Source organism: Microtus pennsylvanicus, chromosome 9, assembly GCF_037038515.1.
Source record: "Microtus pennsylvanicus isolate mMicPen1 chromosome 9, mMicPen1.hap1, whole genome shotgun sequence".
Lineage (NCBI taxonomy): Eukaryota > Metazoa > Chordata > Mammalia > Rodentia > Cricetidae > Microtus > Microtus pennsylvanicus.
Window position 1 is genome coordinate 80,539,316 of NC_134587.1, and position 24,289 is coordinate 80,563,604.

The following is a 24,289-nucleotide window of genomic DNA, read 5'->3' on the forward strand; positions in this document are numbered from 1 at the left end:
ACTAAATTATATATGTGCACATGTGCAAGCACACTCACATGATATGTGTGCATGAGTAAACAGATGCACTTGCTGTGTGTACCTGTGGCCAGGAGAAGCCATCAGCTGGGTGTCCTGATAACTACCTTATCCCTTGTCAAATGTCTCTCACTGACCCTGGCACTAGCTGGGTGGCTGTTCAGCCGCAGTAGTTGCTCCCACCCCCAGTTCTGGAGTTATAGGAGTCCATGCACCCACATCCAGCTTTTATATGGGTGTAGGGGATTTGATATCAGGTCTTTATTACTGTAAAAGAAATATTCTGATGAGCTCTCTACTCAGCCCCGAATTTCTCTGTTTTTTATGAGTAGGAAACCTGAGATTAGATCCTGAAGTGAAGCTCACCGATTCTTAATAGTGAAGAAATGATAGATTTTTGTAGAGATAAGATTTCCCAATCATTCCTCACTAATGTGAAAAAAGAATTTCAACTGTTCTAATTTTCTAGAAAGTGTAACATGTAATTTCTTAGATGGAATAATAATAAAAGACAGGTCTAAATTTTCTGTGAACTCTAGAAGTCTATGGTTTTATCTTCTACCCTGTGGCCCTGTGAGTACAGAAGAATCAAGCCAGCTTTGAGGTCTGTGCTTGGGTAGTTTGAAACAGGTGTTTTAAAACATCTACTGTGAAAATTTTCCAGCTCATTATCAAAATTCACTACATGCAAAAATCCTTTGGTCTGAGGAGCCAAACTGGTAAAGCACTTGCCCATCATGCATGAGGCTCTGGGTTCAAATCCAAGCATCACGTGAAATCAGATGTGGTGGTGCTTGTCTGTAATCTCAACTTGGGAGTGGAAACGGGTGTCAGAAAGTCATTATCATTCCTAGCTGCACAGAGGGCCTGGACTTCATCAGACCATATTCCAAAACTGCAAAGAATTTTAAAGTCCTATGGCAGTGCCTTCCCATAAGTGCATGGTGTCTGTATTTTCCTTTTTTGTTAAAAAAAATAGTGCTATAAGATTTTTTCAAAGTCTTGTTAGAATATTTCAATTTCAAGCCACAAAATTCTAGTTGTATCACATTTAATTGTTAATATTTGTCAAAATTATTCATGTGTTATTTCGTTATTTGGGAATTTGGTACTTTATTTTCAGAGTGAGGTTTGCTAACAATGATGAAAGAAGTTTAACTTTCAGAATTTTAGAGTTAGAGATCTAGTTATTTTGGTTGATATTTTAATTATAGGAACTTGTCACTAGATTTAGTTTAGGAATATTTCAATTTCTAATTGGAGAGTAAAATAGGAACATCATAATCTTCTCAGCTATACTTAGTTGAAGTTATGTTTTTATAAACTATAGAGCAACTACTGCTCAGCGTTCTCTAGATACAGACGTGGGATATTTGGAAAAAGAGCAAAAAATATGTCCATCTCATATGAGTGAAAAACAGAACAAAATATGAGTATCTCAATATCCAGGGTCAGAGAACCAGATCAAAACGCTTCTTAATCATAGGGCAGTGTTTGGGGGGAGGGGAAGAGGTACAGAAGCATTTTGACAAATTTGGGAATACACAGCTAGAAGAAAAGCAAGTACAAACATTAAATTACAAGTCGATGGTGGCTGTGTTGAAGACTTCGGAGAGACACAGCCTGCGTGGCCATTAATGTGTACATAGGCTGTCAGCCTGAGTGAGCCACAGCAGCTTTGTGTCCCTGCAAACTGATGAAGACAGCTTAGATGTTTCCTGCCATGAGCCTTTTAATACCTCAGTTTTGGATTATTTATTGTTAGTTTAAATCCCTCTTACATACATAGTGTTTGTGTTTTTCTCTCTCATCCTTTTTAGCACATGAATGTTTACCCTTCTAGTTTGTGGCATAAACCTGGGAGAGCAGAGATCTAAAAAATGAGATGGACTAAAATCTCACACTATAGCTGACTTTATTCAGAACAATACATTAGGCAGTTTATACTCTGAAGGCTAAGGCGAGTCTCCGAGTAAAGTGTAAAATTGCAAGGACAAGCTGCACGTGGCAAAACCATGTTTTTTCTTTGGAGGCATATAAACAGATAACGGTAGGCAGCTGTAATGAGTAGTAGACTGAAGTAAGCTCACTGCTATCCACTACACCTGGGAGGGGCATGAAGGCTCAGTCCAAGAACAGTTCCATGTTTTGAAGAAAACCGAGGTCACAAGTTTCTTGTCTTGTTTTCTTGGAGTTTTCTCACAAGTACTCAGAATCCTCCTCATATGACCCCATTCTTGGACTGTGTTCTGACACATGAGTACTTGGTGTTCCAAACGTGGTGTGACAGAGTGTAAACTGTTAACCTTGGTCTCGTCTCTTCCTCCATAGTAGTTAACGGATAGATCGCTCCTCACTTGCCAGCATCTCTCACACCGTGTGGCCAAGTGACTGCCCGTGTAAGCAGAGGCAGATCATGCCTGTCCTAGTCCTGACCCTAAGTACTTCCCACATGAACTTCTTTCCATCTTTTCACCCTCTTTTTGATGGATTATGGCAGTCACCATTACACTGGGTCTATGAATTGCTGCATGAAGCACAATTATTTGAGCCCACATCCAACCCTAGTCCTAGAATATTTTTCCTGGATCCATAGAAAATAAAGAAATGAACTCTCTTCTGTCATAGTTGGACTGATTATTGTATTTGAGAAATTGAAACTTATTAACAAAATAGAGAAGTGATTAACTGAAAGGGGCCCTTATCACTGAGAAAGGAGATGATTTTTTAATGAAGGTAAATTAACTGTCAGCTGGACTAGTTACTGTAGTCTCCTCTTGTGAAGTTCACCTGACTGTGCACCTGTAGTTCCAACTTCACGTCAAACACCAAGACCTATAGAAATATATAAGGAGTGAGTTAGTTGTTCTTGAGCCCATTTAAACATTGATGGAACTGATCCCTGGGACTTGGTCCCAGGGTTTTATCTAAAGAAAGTTCCTGAATTCTCACCTTGTACCCCAGTGACTTTATGCTAATTTTCCAAGGACTAAAATACTTGTTCCTGATCCAAGCTGCTCTCCTCTGATTCGCTCATCTCTGAAGCGTGGACTGCAGCAGTGTGCATGCGACTTGAACCTCTGAGTATCACCTGTGTCCTGGCTGAGATCCAGAGCTTGGTCTTATACTTGGCTGGGGACTATGCCAATTGAGCCATATGCTACATCTTTCCCGGCTCCCCTATTCTGGTTTTCCATTCTCTTGACTGCTTCTCAGACCCTCTGTGAAGCTGCTTCTGTATCCTGCCAACTTTCAACCCCTTCCAAGTAATATCTATATTTGTCCTTTTGTCCAACAACTAACTGCTTTCCCTATGTCTGAGCACCCAATAGTTGTTGAAATTTTAAAATCTAAATTTTCCTTCTTTAGAATTTCCTGATATATAAACATTGTCCAATTGTTCTTGTTGCTTTTGAATTTTATAAATTCCTTTTGAAAAGTATTACATAAGGAAAAACTTTTGCAGTAGGGAAAAATTGATTTACATAATCAACTGTAGTTTTATATACCTGATAACACTGTATTTAACATTTTTTACATATATAGAAACCACTTTTAAAATATAAATATGTGGGGCCAGCTAGGTGGCTCAGTGGCTAAAGGTGCTTGCTGCCACACCTGAGGTTCATCCCTGGACCTACATAAGGGTAAGAGAGAGCCACTCCACAAAACTTGTCTTCTGACCTCATGTGCATGCACACTCACACACACAAACACACCTACACATTCACACACACACACACGTTCACTATAAAATAAAATCTAAATATGCAGATTTATGTTTTAATCTGTTAGAAAAATGTCTAAAGAATTGTTTCCAACTTGAATACTTAAACCAGATTTGTGTTAGTATATTTCTGCTTATGAGACATTAAAAACTAGAATCTTCCCTCTATTAAAATAATTAAGATGAAAAATCCCAGAAGTCTTTTTATTGAAACAGTTAACCCTGCCATTACCATTACTACATTTTGTTTTTGTTTTTTTTTTTGTGTGTGTGTGTGTGTTGTTGTTGTTCTTGTTGGTTCAAGATAGAGTTTCTCTGTAACTTGGGAGCCTGTCCTGGAACTAGCTCTTATAGACCAGGCTGGCCTCAAACTCACAAAGATCTGCCTGCTTCTGACTTCTGGGTGCTGGGATTAAAGGCATGTGCCACCACGGTTTAGCTACCATTATTACTTTTGAAGACTGATAATCTGTAGCTCTCAGGAAGCTGTTCAAAGCCATCTATGATTAGTGTGGATCAGAGATGTAGCTGCCAGCACAGCTCATTTTGCAGCTAGAAGTAGTTGAACAACTGAATGTAGCATGATAATAGGGTTCAACCTGAAGACCACAAATAGCAAAGCACACAGGCACTGGCTCTTACCTCAGTCTGAAAATTGTGATTCTGCCTCCAGGAATCTCAAAATAAGACTGATTGAGAACTATCTTCTTCCATTTTATAATCCTCTAGTTCTGGGTTTAAGGGCGTGCACCACTACTGTCTGGTTTCTGTGGCAAGCTAATACGGCTACTGGGATTAAAGGTGCATGTCGTTGTGTCTACTGGGATTAAAGGTGCATGTTTGTGGCTACTGGGATTAAAGGTACATGTCATTGTGGCTACTGGGATTAAAGGTGCATGTCATTGTGGCTACTGGGATTAAAGGTGCATGTCATTGTGGCTACTGGGATTAAAGGTACATGTCATTGTGGCTACTGGGATTAAAGGTGCATGTTTGTGGCTACTGGGATTAAAGGTGCATGTCATTGTGTCTACTGGGATTAAAGGTGCATGTTTGTGGCTACTGGGATTAAAGGTACATGTCGTTGTGTCTACTGGGATTAAAGGTGCATGTTTGTGGCTACTGGGATTAAAGGTGCATGTTTGTGGCTACTGGGATTAAAGGTGCATGTTTGTGGCTACTGGGATTAAAGGTACATGTCATTGTGGCTACTGGGATTAAAGGTGCATGTCGTTGTGTCTACTGGGATTAAAGGTGCATGTTTGTGGCTACTGGGATTAAAGGTGCATGTTTGTGGCTACTGGGATTAAAGGTGCATGTCATTGTGGCTACTGGGATTAAAGGTGCATGTCATTGTGGCTACTGGGATTAAAGGTACATGTCATTGTGGCTACTGGGATTAAAGGTGCATGTCATTGTGGCTACTGGGATTAAAGGTGCATGTTTGTGGCTACTGGGATTAAAGGTACATGTCATTGTGGCTACTGGGATTAAAGGTGCATGTCATTGTGGCTACTGGGATTAAAGGTGCATGTCATTGTGGCTACTGGGATTAAAGGTACATGTCATTGTGGCTACTGGGATTAAAGGTACATGTCATTGTGGCTACTGGGATTAAAGGTACATGTCATTGTGGCTACTGGGATTAAAGGTGCATGTCATTGTGGCTACTGGGATTAAAGGTGCATGTCATTGTGGCTACTGGGATTAAAGGTGTGTGTCATCACTACCTGTAAGACTGACCAATGTGGCTGTTTTACTTTTCTGATGATCTTCAGGCAAGCTTTATTTATTAAAATACAAATGAAATGTCACTGCAGCTGAATGTCAGAAGTGTGCCCAGTGAGGTCCCAAGAGGAAGACAGGGATGTGTCAAAACACCTTTGACTCTAGAAAGCAGTGGCCTTGGGTGGCCTGCTTATTGGCCAGCCCTCTGTATTCTCGAATATAGACAGGTACTCTTCTTACAGGAATGTTACAGCATACCTTTAACCTAGCCCCTATGTGACTCACAGAAACTGATGTCACCCCATGCCCGCAGCTGGACCCATGTCGGGCAGAGAGACCAGGAAACTGAAGCAGCTTGATGAGCTGTGTCCCATCTGGTAGTGAATGCCCTCATCCTCTGCAGTCAAAATACTGAGATGCCCAAGACACTCTGTGTTGATTGTAGTGTGAGCTGTGGGTCAGAGTTTTGACAGGCTCCTGCCTCCCTCTCTGGTGTTGGGGTAAGACCCAGAGCAAGGAGCAGCTTTTCTTAAAGGGGCCAGTCCCTGTTTCCTAGATGAGCCCCTGTTCCTCTGACCCTTCTTCAATGGCATTCTTAGCTTTGGGTTTGGTGGAAGTTGGGTGATTGGCTAAGAATACAACCCCAGGGTTTTACGTAGTAGTCATAAGGATGTGAGCCATCAGGCTGAGTCTCAGCTAACCAGCCCAGGACATCTACAAGAAGAGTATGTGCTGAATCACTATGTGCTCTTAACCACTGAGCCAGCTCTCTGGAGCCCCTGCCAGGCCTTCATTTTAGCAACCACTTGCAATGCATTTTTTCTTCTATTTATTTTCATTTGACTGACTCTCTGTCTCCATGTTTGTCTCCTTTTTCCTTCTAACTAGTGCTGTGTTCTTTCATATGGATTCCTTCAGGACAGATATCATATGCTCCATTTCTTATATACCTATTTAAAAAGGAGGGAAGAGGGCTGTCAAGACCTAGTAACACATGCACAGTCCTTGGTGTGACTGGGGGACTGGGGTATGAAACATTTTAGTAAAGACTTGACTGCTTTCATGTTTTCAGAAAACAGACTTGAAAATGATGGAAAAGGTTAATCTGGGTTTTCATTTAATAGAGTATAATTTGAATTTAAAAATGTAATCTTCTTGTAGAAAACTCTTTTAGGTTCTTTTCATAAATTGTCCTAGTGTATTAGGTACCTAGATGATTTTTAATAGTTTGTACATAGTTTTTGTTATAATTTCACAGATAAAAGTAGAGACAGGTAATCTTCTCATTCTAAATAAGATTTATGTCTAATATAAAATAGCTTTTAACATGTAAAAATTTATAATCATGTAAATAAAATTTTTGAAGGCAGCTTACTAGTATCTAAGGGACTATTTGACAAGTCAATTCTAGGACTTTATCCCAAAGTAATATTTGTAGATACTATTAAATATTTTCAAGCCTGATGTGTCTGTCTACAAAGAAGGGCCTTAAGGGAAGCAGAGGACTCTCCAAATAACGATGTATATGCACCTGCTAATCCTATTCAAAATTCAGAATACCGTTGGTGCTAACTGTACTTTGTTCTAGATTATGATTTCAGCTCCAAACCTAAAAGCATCACCATCCTAAGGCTTCTGTAATGATATCACAGCCATAAGCAACAACCCTCAAGGCATTGGTTTATCCCTAGAAAAGACAGACAAGTTCATGGAACGCATACTAAACAGTTGGAAAAGGCTGGTGTCCCAATGCCAGTGGGTCCGTAATATTCTCTCCGACTAAACCCTAAGAACCCTTCTGAGGGATGACTGTTTAAAATACTCGGTCCCTTAATAACATGGTGGCAGGAACTTTCAATCATTGATTCATTTTATTACTGTAAAAAAAATCCTTATGAAGAGACTGGGGTTTTATAAAGGGATTGCGGTTTTCACTCTTTCACATTTACTTGAGTAATTCTCTTTTAATAGTTTAAAAATATCAGTCTTCTTAAAAGTGGTGGTGCTCCACCCAGGTAATATTTTCCTGCTTTCTTAACCGCAGGTTGCTACTGGTAGAGCTGTTACTGAGGATTTGGACCTCTATGCGACATCTCGAGAGAGGCGGTTTCGATTATTTGCATCTATAGAATGTGAAGGACAGTTATTCATGACTCCATATGATTTTATTCTGGCTGTTACAACAGATGAGCCCAAATGTAAGTAGAGTTTTTAAATTACCTTCATAATTTTACCTTTATAACAATTTTGGTATATTAATAATATGATAATTTTCAAACACTTTCAAAGATGGTGAAAAAGCAATAGAGACTAAGCAATTCTGGTCAGGTTAAATAGATGACAATAAAAATGAACTTTGAAGAGAAAAATCTATTTTGTAAAAATATGAAACTGTACACATATTTTAGACTATATCACAAAACCAATGCGACAACTCAGAATTCATTGTTATGCAATGATTGCAGACTGATATTTCTTTAAAACCTTTATTATTTCTAAAATTTCAGAATTTTGAATCACTCCCTTACATATTGCACTTAAACACTACCTTACTTTAGATATTCTTACAAGAGATTAATGTTCTACCTACTATTTCTTGTATCCAAAATAAATAAAATAATTGAGAGCTGGCATTGAAGTTATCCTTGCTTAAGAATTCTGCTTTTATGTCTTCTGCATTTGTCCTACCTCCTGAAGTATATGCTAAACTTTTCCATATGCTAAAGGACTGCTTTTCAAACATTTGCTCAGTTTCTGGAGATGCTTTGTAACTGATTTTAAAAATGTAGCAAGATTTTTACATACCCTTTTGTATCCAGCCTATTCTATTATGTTCTTCTCAGTGAAGTGTGCAAAGAAAATCCCCCTCACAGATACAGGTGGTCGGGGAAGGGCAGGCAACTTTGTTCTTTTTACACTGTTACAACCTGCTAGTGGTGGTGCAGGATTTCAAAATTCAAAATCTCCAAAGATGGTATTGCAACATACTCCAGTATGAAGGGGTTTGGGCTAGGTTAACTGGATGGCTGAGTTGTAAGAATGAGGTTGAGGAGGGAAAAAAAAGAAGATTAAACTTTTCACTGATGCATTTGAGATGCATCAGATATGTAAAAGTTGAATTTGTCTAGTTTTAGCTCACTGAAAGATAATAACTAAAATTAATACTCCAAATAAATTGACTAATCTTTGCTTCAATTTCTTATAAAAATATATGATAATTGAACAACCATGGCCTCTTCTTCCAAAGCAAAACCAAACATTAAACTTTTTTTCAATAATTTATCAAACTTGTGCAGACTAGCTTTTAATTCTTTCTTCCCCCTCAGTCTGGACATTGGATCCAGGGCTTTGTATCTGCTGGGCAAGTGTTTTTCTGTTGAGTTTCATCACAGCCCTCAATGAATTGACTTTTGATGCTTTAAATACTCGGCAGTGGAGATCAGGAAGAGATTTAATATAGGGATCTGTCTGTACATCATTACTAGTTAATGTTACAGATGATAAAACTGTCCAGAGAAACACTATACTATTTTACATGACTGGGAGCCAATCCTTGAGGAACTCTTACACTTGAAAAGATGAATGTGCAAATGCTAGAGAATGTAGGCCTCAAGAGCACTGTCCAGAGACACAGGAAAACGAACAAAAACAAAAACTAGAGTGGTACAGACAGAGAGTCCAAAGAAAATGGTTGGGGTGGTCCAGGGAGCAGAACACTGCTGAGAAGTCAAGTTAGATTAGCACAGAGTATTTTCCAGATTTATTAATATGAAGGCTGCTGATGATTTTAAAACAGACATTTCGTGGAATTGACTAGGACCAAAACTAGATTGCATAGTGGAATAATAGATGAAGAAATGAAGGCAGTGACTGACAGGTACCTGTTCGAGATGCTTGGCTCTGACAGGGAAAGGAAATGAAGCTGGATTGAAATTTAAGTTAGAGACTTGATGATGCAAGATTTTAACCCCCAAAAAATTTAAAAGTAGGAGTTGTTTTTTTACTAGCAGGAAAGTCTTGAGAATAAACAAACCAAGAGAGTAGTAGTATGTTTACAGTCGCCACTTGTAAATGTGTAGGGCAGAAAAAGGCTGAAAATTAAGTAGGGTTCTTTAATAGTAATTAGAAGACTAAGATAAGATTTATAGCCCTTTGACTTAATTGACATGGTATAATGTGGTTTATTTATTCTCTATTTTTGAGCACTCCATACTAATTTTATTAATATGAAAATAATAATAACCTCATGAAGAATTTTTTGAGACTAAATTGGGTGTGGCTAGTAGCCTAGAACCAGTTTTGGATCTGTCATCATCACTGTTATCACTTGAATTCATAATCAAGATTTTGAACATCTTTATAATGACATTAAATAGGAAACTGCATTTAAGTATTTACTTAGTAATTGTAGCTCAAATAAACATTAATTGTAAAATCTACCACATTGTTGTTTGTATTGTTTAATTTTTCTTATTTTTCTCTTTAGAATAGAGTCTGAAAGGTAAATTCTCCTTTTAGGATTAAAATATGTAATTATTTTCCTATAGCATCAAGAATCAATTTAATTTGTAGATTTAATGCCTCCCTCCACCTGTTATATTTATACACTCGATGATTTCCTATGAAACAAGGAATTTAGAAAGTCAGAACACCCTTTGAAGACTTATCTTACTGGTTCTTTAGTCTTTATTTCTTTAACAGCTAATGATATCGAACATGGTACATTTTCTGCAGAATAAATATGTTTTTTGTAAATAATCTATTGTGGAAATCCCATAAAACACAAACTCAGGAGTAAATCTAATTTCCTCATTGGATAAATAGTTTCTGAGCATTGCATAAAAACATGTCCATGTATTTGTACTTTCAATGGATTTTTCTTAAACTCTTACCAAGCTATTTCATTGTTCTATTCACTAAAAAGAGTCATTGCAGAATTATGTGCACAGTAGCATAGGTAAGGCTACATGCAAATTCCTGTGATTTTAGGGCTTGATCACCTATTGACATATACTGCTAGGTAAAAGAAAGATTTTGTTGTGAAATAAAGAATTGATCTCCAAGAAAAATTAGTTTCCAAATTTTATAAAAGTATATCTTCACCTTTGATCTCAAGATGAGTTAGTGTATTGCCTTAAAAAGAGTTATATAGCAATGTGTCTTCCATATAACTTTAAATTTGATATATTTTTAATTATACAGACTTGCTTTGTAGACACAATTAGTCTACCAGTTTTCCTAATTCAGGTACACTGTAGGAATTAATTACCATCAACCTGAAGATAATTCTTAGCCATTTGCAATGGTAGGAGCTGAACAAGAAAAACAACTATTTGGGCTGTTCATCTGTACCCGCATTTTACTGTTTAAATTAAGATCATTGACATGATAAAGAAAATGTTTTATTTAGCTAGTACACTTCTGCCTCTAAGATACTTCTAGAACAACTGCAGAAGGAAGATGGATAAGAACTTTCCCAGCTCTCCTGTTAGCTTTTCTTCTTTTTGCCACTATCATTTCTACCTTGGAGAGACCTCACCAAGGAATTATTTCCAGAAATACTCATTCATCTAATTACAGTATGAATATTTTATAAGTATCTTCATTTGTCCTTCACGTGCCATAAAATATTTAAAATTAAGTAGCTTAACTTGTGTTGTGGATCCAGAAAGGCCCAATCATAATCCAATTATGGGGGGAAAAGTTCTGTGACACTGATTTTACTTACTGTAAGGTACAGTAAAGCAAGTAGATAACATGAAAGGATCATATATTGGATTCAAATATTGAGGGTAAAATCGTCTGCCTTTTGAACATAAAAGCTTGATTTTGAGTTATGGTTATATATGGTTACTAAATATGGATATACATTACATAGAATATTATCTAATTATTTTATATTTATTTTAGTTGCTAAAACGTGGAAGTCACTTTCTAAACAGGTAAGTTAAAGATCTTGGTATACAAGATATGCATGTACACACACAATACACACACATGTAAACACATATGCACATTATCTGATTAGATAGTTATATGTTTTTGTGTGTGGTTTTTACAAATTAAAATCACATAATGATAGTATTTTTTTAGTCTTCATAATGTAAGTAAATAAAGAAGGTTGTCATTTCTATGTGCTAGTGAAGATAGAGGCTAATTGTCATGTGTGAGTGTAATTAGTGTTCCTTGTTTAGAAACAGTTGCATTATCTACTGAATTGAAGATATATATATAGACTTTTACTCAGCAAGTCCATACCTGAGGTTAAATTTTATAGCAGTACATTCACATGTACCTAGCAAACTTAAACTTAATCAACTTTATGACTAGGTTATTTCACATTGGTGTTCATACCTAGAGAAACTATCTGTTACATACAGAAGTGGTTCAGAAGTCTGTAGACTGCTTATCATGGTTTTAAAAAACAAGCACATGAGTAATAGGCCTAATAAATTTTCAAAAAATATAACTCCATTCAGGCAGAAATCAAAACTGGGGAAACAACACTATAGTTATGTAAGGATACATCCACAGTTGCCAAAAGAAAGGGGAACATTAACATATTCAGATAGTAGGACTGACATCAGGGAGAGCCTCGAAGTGACTTCTAACATACTGATGATTTCCTGCTCTTAACTGAGCTATTTTTAACTTCCTTAACTAGAAAAAGGAAATTCTGCAGAGCTTATAATGGCAGATGCATGTTTCCCTGTGAAACTTCAGAAACTTCTCTTTACAGTTAACTGTAAGATACAGGGACTGCTGTCATAGCTAGACGGCTAGCAAAGTGACGTTCCTCATTAGCTGAGGATTCTAGACTGCCCTGATAAAGTACACATCCTAGTGGCTGCAACTGCGTTTATCACCTCACAGGTCTGCAAAGTAGACACTTAAGATCAGAGTATTTGGGTGGTTTACTCTGGGGCTTTTAAACCTTTCTATGGCCATCTTCTCACTCTGTTTTCACTTGGTCTTTCCTCTGATACTTTAGGGGATTTCATATGATAACATTAGTGATACTTTTAAAGGACCTGTCTACAAAATAGCCAGGTTCTTAGGCGCTGCCTTATGGCCATAATATTTAGTATATCAAGAAGAAAGATGAGGGGAAGATGATGGCAGGGGGAAGGGTGGAGTGGAGAAGAGGAATTGTAAGAACTACAATAGTGGCAATTAACACAATTTTAAAAATCATATCCAATAAAAGTATTGCAAGTTATTACTCTATATAAAAATAAATGAATCTAAATTAATAACATGGTGAAATTTAATTTTAAATTAATAATAGTGATTATAAAACCGCATTAAGATACATTTCAAAAAAAAGATACATTTCACAATAGCAACAAAATCTGTCAGGTACTTAAAACTGTACCATCTTAGTTACTTTTCTATTTCTTTGACAAAACACAATGACCAAGGCAAGTTAGAATAGAAATTATTTCAGCTGAGAGCCCTCATTTTGATCCGAAAGTAGGAAGCAGAAAGCTAGCTCAAAATAGAACAAGCCTTTGGAAACCTCAAATCTCACCCCCAGTAACATACTTCCTCCAACAAAGCCATACCTTCTAATGCTCCCCCAAACAGCTATCAACTAGAAATCAAATATTCAAATATATTATGCTCTGGGGCCTATTCTCATTCAAACTGCCACATTCCACTGCGTGGCCCGCATGACCTCTAGTGGCCATATCATAATGTAAAATCAATTTAGTCCAACATCAGAAGTCCTCATAGTCTTTCAATCTGTTTCTAGTCCAACGTCTAAACATCTCTTCTGAGGCTCAAGGCAATCTCTTAATTTTAACACCTACAAAATCAAAAGCAAATTACGTACTTCCACCATACAGTGGCACAGTATATAAATTGCCATTCCGTAAGGGAGGCATTGTGGCATAGTAAGGGAATACCGTACCAAAGCAAGACTAAAACCCAGAGGAGCAGACTCCAAATCCTGTGGTTTTGTTTCTGGTGTAGAGGGCTGAAATGGCTCTGTCCTTCCATCTTTGATGCCTGCAACATACTTTTCTCTTGGGATGGTTCCGCTCCCTGTTGGCATCTCTCCTTGGAAGATATCCCATGTCTCCAGCACCTCTAACATCTTGGAGTTTCCAGCACAATCCAGGCTTCTCTTCTACAGCTTCACACAATGGCCTTTCCGGACCTTCATGCAGGGACTGCCCTGTCATGCGGTGCCTGATCTCAGTCATGCTCCTTTTTCTTGGAAGACGATTGCATAACCCTTTAATGGTAGATGCTAGTAACTTTACCCTTCATTAAAATATATATCATATATTTAGAAGGATGAATGCATCATAATATACGATATAATATATATAATATAGATATATTTACTATGAAGTCATCTCAAATTTGTAAAAAGTATATATTTTTTGTACTTTTTGACAGCATAGATACTTACCAAAAGTGTTCATCTTTTACCAATGATTCGCTCACAAATATGATTATTATGTCCAAATAACCCATTATGTATCAAATACTGTCATGACTAAGTAAATTGATAGTCTAGTGAACAGTTGGCTATAAATTATTATAAACAAATTTGAGGATTGTGCATATATTAGCTGCCTTATTCTTCCACCTGTAAACATTAACATATCAATGGATTGTTAGTATCCAAAGAGATAATGTTCCTGCTCGGAGGTAAAGGAGATAATAAGAAGTTCCAGGGAACTGGAAAATAACATTAGAGATGGTCTTTAGTTATATTTTACCCTCATAAATTCTCAGAGCTTCACCTCACTCCCCATAAACATAACTTTGATCCAGAACTGACAATTTCTTGAAATCTGGAACATTATAAAGTATAATCAGATGCTTCCATGTACAGGAGAAGAAAAGCTTATAGTTCAGGCAGTTGAGCCTCTCAATCCTACTACCAAATGCTAGTGGTGCCGTTAGCACCTAGAGATGCTTTCCATAAAATTCAGAGCTTGTCAGAGCAGTGCCTTCGCTATTGCCTTTAAAATGTGATAAAAATGATAACTTCTACCCACCCGAGTCTAAAGTCCTACCACCTTAGAATTAAAAAAAAAAAGTAACCTCCCCCCAGATGGAGCTCAGCTGAAAGATCAGGGCTGAGTATCTTGCTTCCCATGTGTGGAAGAGGTTACATGCTAATTCTTCCACCAAAAAGGAAGACTCACTCCCTTAAAAAGGGAGAGATCTTTGTACCCACCAAAGAAAATAACTGTCTTGAAAAATATATATCATTACTGCTGAGAGAAGTTAATGTCAGAAGCTTTCATCCAACTCTAAAAGATTTCCATGATAACCCAACTCAAAAATGTTTAAAGAGTGTCACAATGAATATAGACTTGTTATGTCGAGGAACAGGAAGTCTCCAAGAGTAGTATCAGAGTTCTCAATGTTAGTTGGGCTTTTGTATGTTTTTATGTATGATTAAAAATTATAAATGGTAAAAATGCAAAGATTGAAGAACACATGAGAGGATCTTTTTAGACAGGACACATGAAGCAATCGTCAAAAGAAGTTACTGGCAGATTTTACTAAATTAAATACTTAAAACTTTAGTTACCCAAACCCATCAACAACACTAAAAGAAATTTGATGCATGGGAAAATGCTTTCATTATTTATTGTCCAAAAACAACTTTGAAAAAGGATCTTATAATTATCTAGAACATGTGTAAATAGATACTAAAAGATAATCATCTCAATAAGAAATAATGGACAACATAGCTAGCATAGCTAGTAAATACATGCAGAATAGTTTAACTCCCTGATAACCAAAGATAGGCACATTGAAGCAGTGATGTCCTATCCCATACCCACCACATGGCAGTGTCAGTAATGAGCAAGGGCGTGAAGGAACCAATTGAAAAAAATAAATGATGCCTTCACTTTGGTAATGACTGATGAAATTTACAATGTATATTTGGGGTCCTATTTACAGGTATGAATGCTAGAGGAATGTTTAAATGTTCACATCAGCTATCTTGTTCATCTTTCCTGACACACAGATGGGAAGGCAAAAAATTTAGAAACAGTTTAATTACTGGGGAAATGGATCAAATAATTGTAAAGTAGCATACTGCCGATAACAAAGTAATACAGAATAAAATGAATAACTGTTAGAGCTCCCAGCAAGTGGTGGGATGCTGATGTTTCCAGGACCTAGGAAATGAAAGTAGTTCTCCTGATTCTGAGAAGCTATTGGTTCTGTTCGGCCTCGTCCTCTCACAGGTGTCTAGATTTTTCTAAAGGTTGTGTGATGAGTGATGTATCACTCTGGACAACCGATGGAGTGTGGGGTTGTATATGCTTAGACTTTACATTTTCATTTTTCACATTTAAATAAACACTGATGAGTACAATACAGATAAACATCTTTCGTGTTCATAGTATTTTAAAAATGTAAATAGCTGACTTTTAAAAGCCATTATGAACAGTCACATTATAGGTATTAATATCAAAATAAAGACTATTTGACATAAAGATATGTCCATATTATGTAAAAGACAAAGAATAAAGTACAAAACAGTATATAGACAATAAAGATTTAATATTTACAATAATAAGATGCTTTATAAGATGTTTATGATTATAAGATGTTTTAGATTAAAAGACTATTAAATAAAATTGAAGTTTGATTTGACTTTGCATGTAAATTTCCTTTCTAAACCTACAATTTTCCTGTGTAGTGTGTGTGAGGGGGAATGTTTGCACTATGTGATTAAAAAATTAAGTACATTAAAAGCACCTATAACTTTAGGAAACTAAAATTAATTCAGCAAATGTGTATTTGTTATCTACTTGCAATACTGCAATTTAATTCTAACACTGGACACCCAGAGTTAGTTTAAAGACATAGTGCCCCAGAAGTCTGCTGTTCTTTCAGGTGTGTTCCACAGTTCAGAGTCTCAAGGCACCTCCCTCCTGCCCTCACTGGCAGCGTTTTCCAGGGTTTTCCTACAGTTGGTTTAGTAATTGACTAAAATGACTCATAGAACTCAAAAATTGCTGTAGTTGTGGTTATAGAAAAGAACATATATTAAGACATCCCAAATGAAGAAGAAAAGTATTAGGTCTGGAAGTGTCCTGATCAAGAGTGTCTGTCCTCTCTCCATGTGGAATTGGTTTGTTACCCTCCGAGCATCTTCTTCGAGCTCCAGTGTGCTTAGTGTCTAGAATTGTCTTGGGTTTTATTTCTGAGGTGTAAGTTTCCAATCATGTCTTTATCTCTCAGTCTCCTCCTATCCTTGCTCCCATCCTTTCTTCTGTGACCAAACACAATTGTGAGTTATTTTCTTAATAAACACTCAAGTGTGACTCATGGATTTTGTCTCTCTTCCAGGAGCTGAAGACAAAGGCCAAATTCATTTTATGTAGTACAGTAGTATAATAGAAGAGATAAGTATTGCTAGTGAGGAAGCAAATTTCCAACATGAATGGATATACAAAGATTTTAGTAAATATTAAAAATCAAAAATAGCAGAAAACAAAAATGATCACAAAAGCAACTATATGATCTAAGCATGGAAAAACTATATTTTTTATTTATTATAGTTATATTTATTAAAAATAACTACTTGGCCAGGCGATGGTGGCACATACCTTTAATCCCAGCACTGAGGAGGCAGAGGTAGGCGGATCTCCATGTGTTCAAGGCCATCCTGATCTACAAGAGATAGTTCTAGGACAGGCACCAAAAACTCCAGAGAAACCCTGTCTCGAAAATCATAAATAAATAAATAAATACTTGAAATCAATTAGGATAAGTTTCTGTAATTTCCTTTATGTGCCTAATATGCAAAGATTACTTGTCCAATTTAGGTCTATACGTGCAAGAATTGGTTAGTAGAACTAAATGAGCTGTTACGAGTTCATTGTTAATCACATAGAGGACTCTTGATAAAGGTAACTAATTTTTAAAAATCAGAACAGAGGTTGCAGAATATAGTTATAATGGGAGAAGATTAATATTTATACAATAGAAATGGTATAAATTTAAGTATGTAAAGTGTATTGAAGACTTTTTAAAATTTCTTAATTTAACAAAAATATTTTAGTTTCTTCTAAACAGTAAATATTCCAGGCTCCTTATCATTCACAGCTGAAGTCTTACCTGTTTACCACAGTCTCCTATTGGACACTACTCATTAGCTTGGCATCTGTTCCCTGCAGTGCAGATAAAGCCCTGTGAAGGAAATGAATGCTAGAATCCACACACAGTTTGGAAACCCCTAGACATGCTCCTGTTTTTGACATCCCAGGGATTTCTTTATTTTCCGGCTCCCTCAACTTTGCAGTCTAACATCACAGAGAACTTTCTGGATTCCAATTACCAGAAAAAGTCTCAAGTATTCTCAACTTTGAATGTGCATAAAAATCACCTGGAGGTTAGGAAAAACATGAGTCTAGTTCAGAAGATCAAGAGGAAATGCTACTCTCCTTTTCCATATGCTTTCAGATGACACTGGGATTGTTGGAAACCACATTGTGACAAATAAGCATCAAATCTAGAAGTAGAAGTGGCTTCTACATTGAAATTGTATTGCTAAAATGTGTTACTGAGAAAAGTAATTTTTAAACTTCAGAGTGTTTCATTATTTTACCAAATTCTTTCACTGGTTTTTCTCACAGTCAACCGTATTGCAATTGTTGCTTTGTTATGATTTTTTTCAGAATATGCAGAATCTGTTCAAATATTTTTATATAAGCAATGACACAACTGTTTTCTCCAACAATCCCTCAGCAGTAGTGATAATTACCTTTAGAATGCTGAGTGGAAGTCAATATTCTGTTGCCCCAGTAGTAAGACTCTTTGGGTTCCCATGAAAACAGTCTGTTCATTCCTAGCATATTCCTTCACTCATTTGTTTCTTCTGCTCAAACTCAGATAAATCCAGGCATGCAGCAAGGAAAAATATGGAACCAACTGATCACCTGCTTTAATAAGGAAATCTACATGGCTTTTATAGGCAGTCCCTTGTTCCTCACTCCAGAACTTAAGCTTGCTGTTTTATCTTAATTTGGCTGTCTTAGCTATATGCATTTAGTTAGAAAATTTACCTGAAATTTTTAATAGCACTAATTAAGTTTAATATAGCATCTTTAGCATTTATTTGATATTTGCATTATGGGCAAATATTGTGGCAGAATGAAGGACAGGTATAAAATAAGATGATTAATGTCACAATTCTGGTCATTTAAAAGGAGAATTTCCTGGCGAGGATACTATGTTTTTTTAAGATTCATGTTGTAAGAAAGTAATTTGGATACTAATCAGTATTTCAATCCTTCTTTTATAGGAATTAAGTCAGATGCTCTCAGAAACTCCACCAGTTTGGAAGGGATCATCAAAGCTCTTTAGAAATCTTAAAGAAAGAGGTAAGTTAACCTTAGTCTGTGCCTTGGTGCCTGTGCATCTTAATATTGACATGGATTAAAATTGTATGTGGAGAGAGAGAGAGATACACATATATGCCACCAAATGCAAATGTTTCTGGGTAAGTAATAGTATTTTGGTATAGTGTGATTAAGGATGGTATTATCACTATATACATACACAAATATATATACTTCATGACCTCTTTAGCTTCATCATTTTCAAACACACTGAAAAAAAATTTTACATTTGCTCATAGAACATACTTTTCAAAAATATTAGGTCTTCAAGTATTAATTTTCTTCGTTTCATTTTGTATCTAGGAAATGATTGTTATTTCTCCACTAAGTGATATACAAGGTTAACCTCTGCTGCATCATGCCCTGATAAAAGAAAAGAAAAAGATATCTTGGCAGCTTTTGTCTATAATATTTCCCCAATTTTCTTCACGTAATATGAATGAAAGAGATGCTTTTTTATTGTTGATATTTTTTAGACTTAAATACTGGAATCGGGTATATTAAAATACTCCTTGGAGATCTGGGCATGGTGATAGATTTCACTGATCTCAGCTTCTCTGTAGCCTGAAGAAGGAGGATTTTAAGGTTTTTTTTTTCTATTTTTTTATTGATTTTTATTGAGCTTTACATTTTTCTCTGCTCTCCTCCCAAATTAGACTGCATAGCAAAGACATCTCAAAACAGAAAATACTCTTAGAAATTTTGTTCATGTTTTAGAGTGAGTTAATAGCACTGGGAATGTTCAAAACTCAAAAGGAATAGGTAAGTGTAATGAATTTTTTTGCCTTAATATATCTTATGAGAAAATAAATGGATCAATATAATTTGAAAACAGTGCATAGAAGAAAGAAATATTTTTTATCTAAGCAAAGGTTAGCCTGGAAGGCCTACCCCTCCACATGTTATATGCATTTTTTATGTTTCCTGTCTGTTTTTGTTTATTTCCAGGGGTGAATATTCATTTAGCACTGTTCAGAATAACTCTCTACAGTGTTGGAAGTGTTCATGTTTCTCTTCTATTTTGTATAAATATTTTGGTCAGTTATGATTATTGAGCTCTTCAAATGTTGCTAAAGTAACTAAGAATATAATTTTATTTGGAATAGTCTAAATTTAAATAACTACACCTGCCCATTGATTACCTACAGGAAACTTTATATCTGTCTCATATTGTTGATAGTAGCAAAATCATTAAACCATGGTCTTATAAGAGTTTAGAACCAGCTTGCTAAGTGGTTGAGAGATACTGAACTACTTGATTTACATATATGTATATATGTATGTATGTATGTATGTATTATATATGTATGCACGTGTGTGTGTGTATGTACACACATGCCCACAAACATTAGGTGGTCGGAAATCTTTAAAGCTAAATCTTTAAAGTTACTAAATAATAATTTAAAACTGATTTTATCTTTTTAGTTATCTTTTATAACTCAGTAAAAAAAATTCAGCAGCTTTTCATAAAAGCAGTATGTAACACTTATATCAAGAAATAGTAATTTAACAATGTCATGTTTTTATGGAAATTCTTAAATTTTTTAATTGAATTTTTAAAACCTAGTTGTCATCTCTTCTTCCTTCCTCTCCATACTCAAGACAAGGTCTCTTTAAATAGCCCAAAGCTGTCCTTGAGCTTATATTCCTCCTGCCTCTTGATTATGTGTAATTTAGTTGACATGTTCTTTATCCTGTACTTGTAAAAACTACCATTACTATATAGTAGCATTTAACTTTATGTTATTGTTTGTCCTACTTAAGTAGACTGAAGGGTTGATCTTCTCATTTTCTTCTGATTTTCTATGTTTATAGTTAGAAAGCATTGTGAATCTATAATTCATCTGCAGCAGTATTTTCTTTTCTCCTTGACCTTTTTCTTTTCAGCTATATTACTTTGTTCTCTCCTCCTGTGTGAATATTAATCCAACTCAGTAGCCAAGTTAGCCCTACCAAAAAAATGTCTGTTATGACCCTCTTAATAATAAACTGTTTAATAACAGTCTTCCTGTTAACATTAAACCTTTCGTAAGGTTAATCTTGAATTAGTCATAGTAATTATATGGCTTTAAAGTCCCTTATATCAGCTGTAATACTTTGTCACCTACTAAGTGAATTGGAACAGAAAAGGACACTTAGATAGTTGTAACTCTACAGCCACTGACTGTTTCAGAACCTCTCTCCCAGAACGTTCTTGCAGTCATCCAGAACTATGTCTCTAGGTCACATATTCTAGTATAAACGGGAGACAATGTTTTCCCAGCCTAGTGCGCAGTTACCTCCATGGCCCTGACAAACTGCGTGGTGGGGACTCCTAGTCTCTTTGTTCTAGACAAAGAGTTAGTGAAACTTCAAAGGACATCAGATAAGTGAAGAGGTAAAGTCCACAATGTATTGAAGGGTGTTTTTTTTTTATACCTTTAACCAAACATCAAGATTGATTGCAATGTAGGTAAATATTGCAGACTTATTCCTGAACTTAATTGTTTCAGTCTTTTCTTAGTCAGTTACACTATTAATTCTAGCTTTAACAATATGAAAGAGTAGCCTAGAAGTGGAAAATGCAGTAACAGAATGTGTATTTATTTACTTCATGCACAAAATGGGTAAGATTTGTAATTATGGGATACAGAGAGCTCGATATGCAGAAAACATAAAGTGAGGACCACTGAGCTAAAGAAAGAAACCCTTAGAGTCAGTTAAGAGTACAAGCTGTTATAAAAGTACTGAGGGGCCATTTGACAGCAAAAGATTGGTAAGTGTATTTTTTGTTTTGAATGTTACACATCAAATTTCTAAGCAAGTAAATATGTTTCATTCAAGTGTTACTAAAAAGTGACTAAGTTCTTTATAGCATTTCTGACCGCTTTATGTCAGTTTCATAGAGTAATAACAAGAACAAGTTTAAAAGTTAAACTATAAATAAATATAACATTTTGTTTCTTATTGCCAGCATATTTATCATGATGAGCATTTTGTAGGAATTTTCATAGAGGCATGTGAAAAATTTAAATAAAATAAATTTTTCAACATTTGCAATGATTTTATAATATTGTAGTTTTACTTAAACAATATTTAGCAGATACCTCAAAACTACTAATAGTTTTTATTGTATACAACATTTAGCTTTTATGTTTGTGAAATATAAGTTAATATTTTATAAGGCATAATTGATACTGTTTTCTTCTAGGTGTGATTTCTTATACTGAGTATCTTTTTCTTTTATGTATTTTAACAAGTAAGTATACTCATTAAATTTATTTCTAAATGTATTTTCCTTATGATCTTAAAAATGTTTCTTTCTTGGCATACTGTTGGAAATTTCCTCGTGTGTATGTCAGCTGTTGTACAGATTCATGTCTAATTATCACAGGGAAATGTCAAGTATAACATTGTCAGAGTCAAAACCCTATATATCTTGGCTTGTGACAATAATAAAATTTTCATAAATTATGAATATATTACTCTTTGGGGTTTAAGCTACATGAGACCTTAAAGATCAGAACTTATAATTTATAAAGGCTCTATTATATGCACTTAAACCAGGTTTTCTGCAAGTTTAGTGTGAAAGAGTAGAAGGTCTTGAGTCTCCTAACTGCTGGGGAGCCTGTCCCGATACCCACCATTGTCCACTGCAGTGGCTCGCACGCTCTCCCTGGCACATCATGCAGCAGTGTTTGTGAAATACTAGAGCTTCTGCTTGACTTTGTTTTCATCCACAAGAGGAAACTGTGTGCTGTACTCACTGAACCTCAGGCACCTGGCCTTTCCATTTTGGCCTCCAACCCCAGGGAGGAAGCCCTGCTCTTTGAGCCCCCAGTGCTTCTCTCAACACTGAGACGAGAACCATTCAGGTTCCTCTTGAAACACTAACGAGCCCTTAATTGGCCCCTTCTCTTTTAATCCCTTCATCGTGCTTTATTTTCTTCATAGAACTTAGATTATTTGAAATTACTGGTTTATGTGGTCAGTCTTGTGATGGCTGTGAAAAGTCTGTAATTACTAAATGTTACTCTTTTGGGCCATCTATATCAAGAACAATGTCTCATTCATAGTATTCCTTCAGAAGCCAACTAATGAAGATAAAAAGAAAGAATATTAGAATATTACTTTAGGAAATTTCAGATGAGGACATTTGTGTAGATGTATACAAATAAGAGCATTAGTAAAACTCATTTTAAAATTTGATTTCTATGCTTAAAAATGTTATACTACTGTGATAATCTTACTTTAGTTATAAGTGATATATAAAGGGTAGGTGTGAACATGTGAATACTTGTTTATATCAAAATTTAACATAGCTTATTCCCATAATGAAATTAAATTTTTAGTGTTGGAAAATAAATGCTCTGCCATTGTTAGTAGGGCCAGCTGGGATTGAGCCAGCTTGAACACTAGCGACAGTACCAATCTAGGCTGTGATGATCCTGCCGTGAAACCACAATGTCGAGAGGCACATCAAAGATGAATTTACATTTGTCTTTGGACACAAAATTGCAAGTTATAAATATTTAAATAAGCTTAGTGATGGTGAATTAAGAAGGACACTGTTGGTTAAGAAGCCACTTAGAAGGGGCAGGGTGTTGTGAGGGGTTAAGGCAAACACATAATCAGCTCGCTTACTATAGACTGGTTAAATTGTCTAGTGCAGTGACATTTCCTAAGAGTGTGACAGGAAAATTATGGGAAGTCACGTGATTAGAATTAATATAAATATGAGACGAAACTGTGGAGGAGTGGCCATATTATCTGTGGTATGGGCCTGTGAGTGCTTCCTTCTGGCCTTTAGTCATTTTGCCTTCTAAATAGTGCTTATAAAGGTTCATTTTACATATATTTTCTTCAAAATCTTTTAAAAATATAAAATATTTGGTCTTCAGGCAAGCTTTATTAAAATACAACTGAACTATCACTACAATAAGGAACTGGCTTCCATTTCTGATATTTCCAGAGGTGGCTATGATGGATTAAGCAAGTAGGGTTATCTGCTCTTGGCAAAAGTCAGAATTTCCTATCAAGGTAGCAAGTTTATTAGTTGGATAGAGGGAGCATTTAGATTTCTTCTAGCCATTTCAGAGGAAAAGGTGAATTCTTGTCCAAAGGCATTGTGCACTGAACCTCTCCTTGAAAGATAATCCAAGTTTTTCTTCCATCCAGGTTTTCTTGTCTATAGAAACCAAAACAAAAGACAACGACAACAAAAAATAATAATAATAAAATAAAAAAAGCATTGGCATCCAGAAAAGAATCATAAAATTAAGTCAGCACATAAGACATGAGTCTTCCTCAAAATAAACTTGTTCCTTGGATTTGGGAGTGCTTCAACTACACATTAAAGCATAGTATAAAAGTTTCTGTTTTTTGAAGCTTCTAGAAGTTTAACCACAAATTTGTACCCTCTTATGATCACATTTATTCCACAGGT

The 24,289-nt window shown here is 35.8% G+C and overlaps 1 protein-coding gene across 2 annotated transcripts in view; it reads left to right on the forward strand.

Annotated features, from left to right (window-relative positions):
• Micu3 (mitochondrial calcium uptake family member 3) overlaps positions 1-24,289 on the forward strand; it is a 76,285-nt gene that overhangs the window by 23,703 nt on the left and 28,293 nt on the right. For both annotated transcript variants that reach the window (XM_075986555.1, XM_075986556.1), the window contains exons 2-5: positions 7,518-7,671; positions 11,384-11,415; positions 18,768-18,846; positions 22,055-22,102. In XM_075986555.1, coding sequence (XP_075842670.1) covers positions 7,518-7,671; positions 11,384-11,415; positions 18,768-18,846; positions 22,055-22,102 — 313 coding nt within the window. The remainder of the gene's footprint in view (positions 1-7,517; positions 7,672-11,383; positions 11,416-18,767; positions 18,847-22,054; positions 22,103-24,289) is intronic.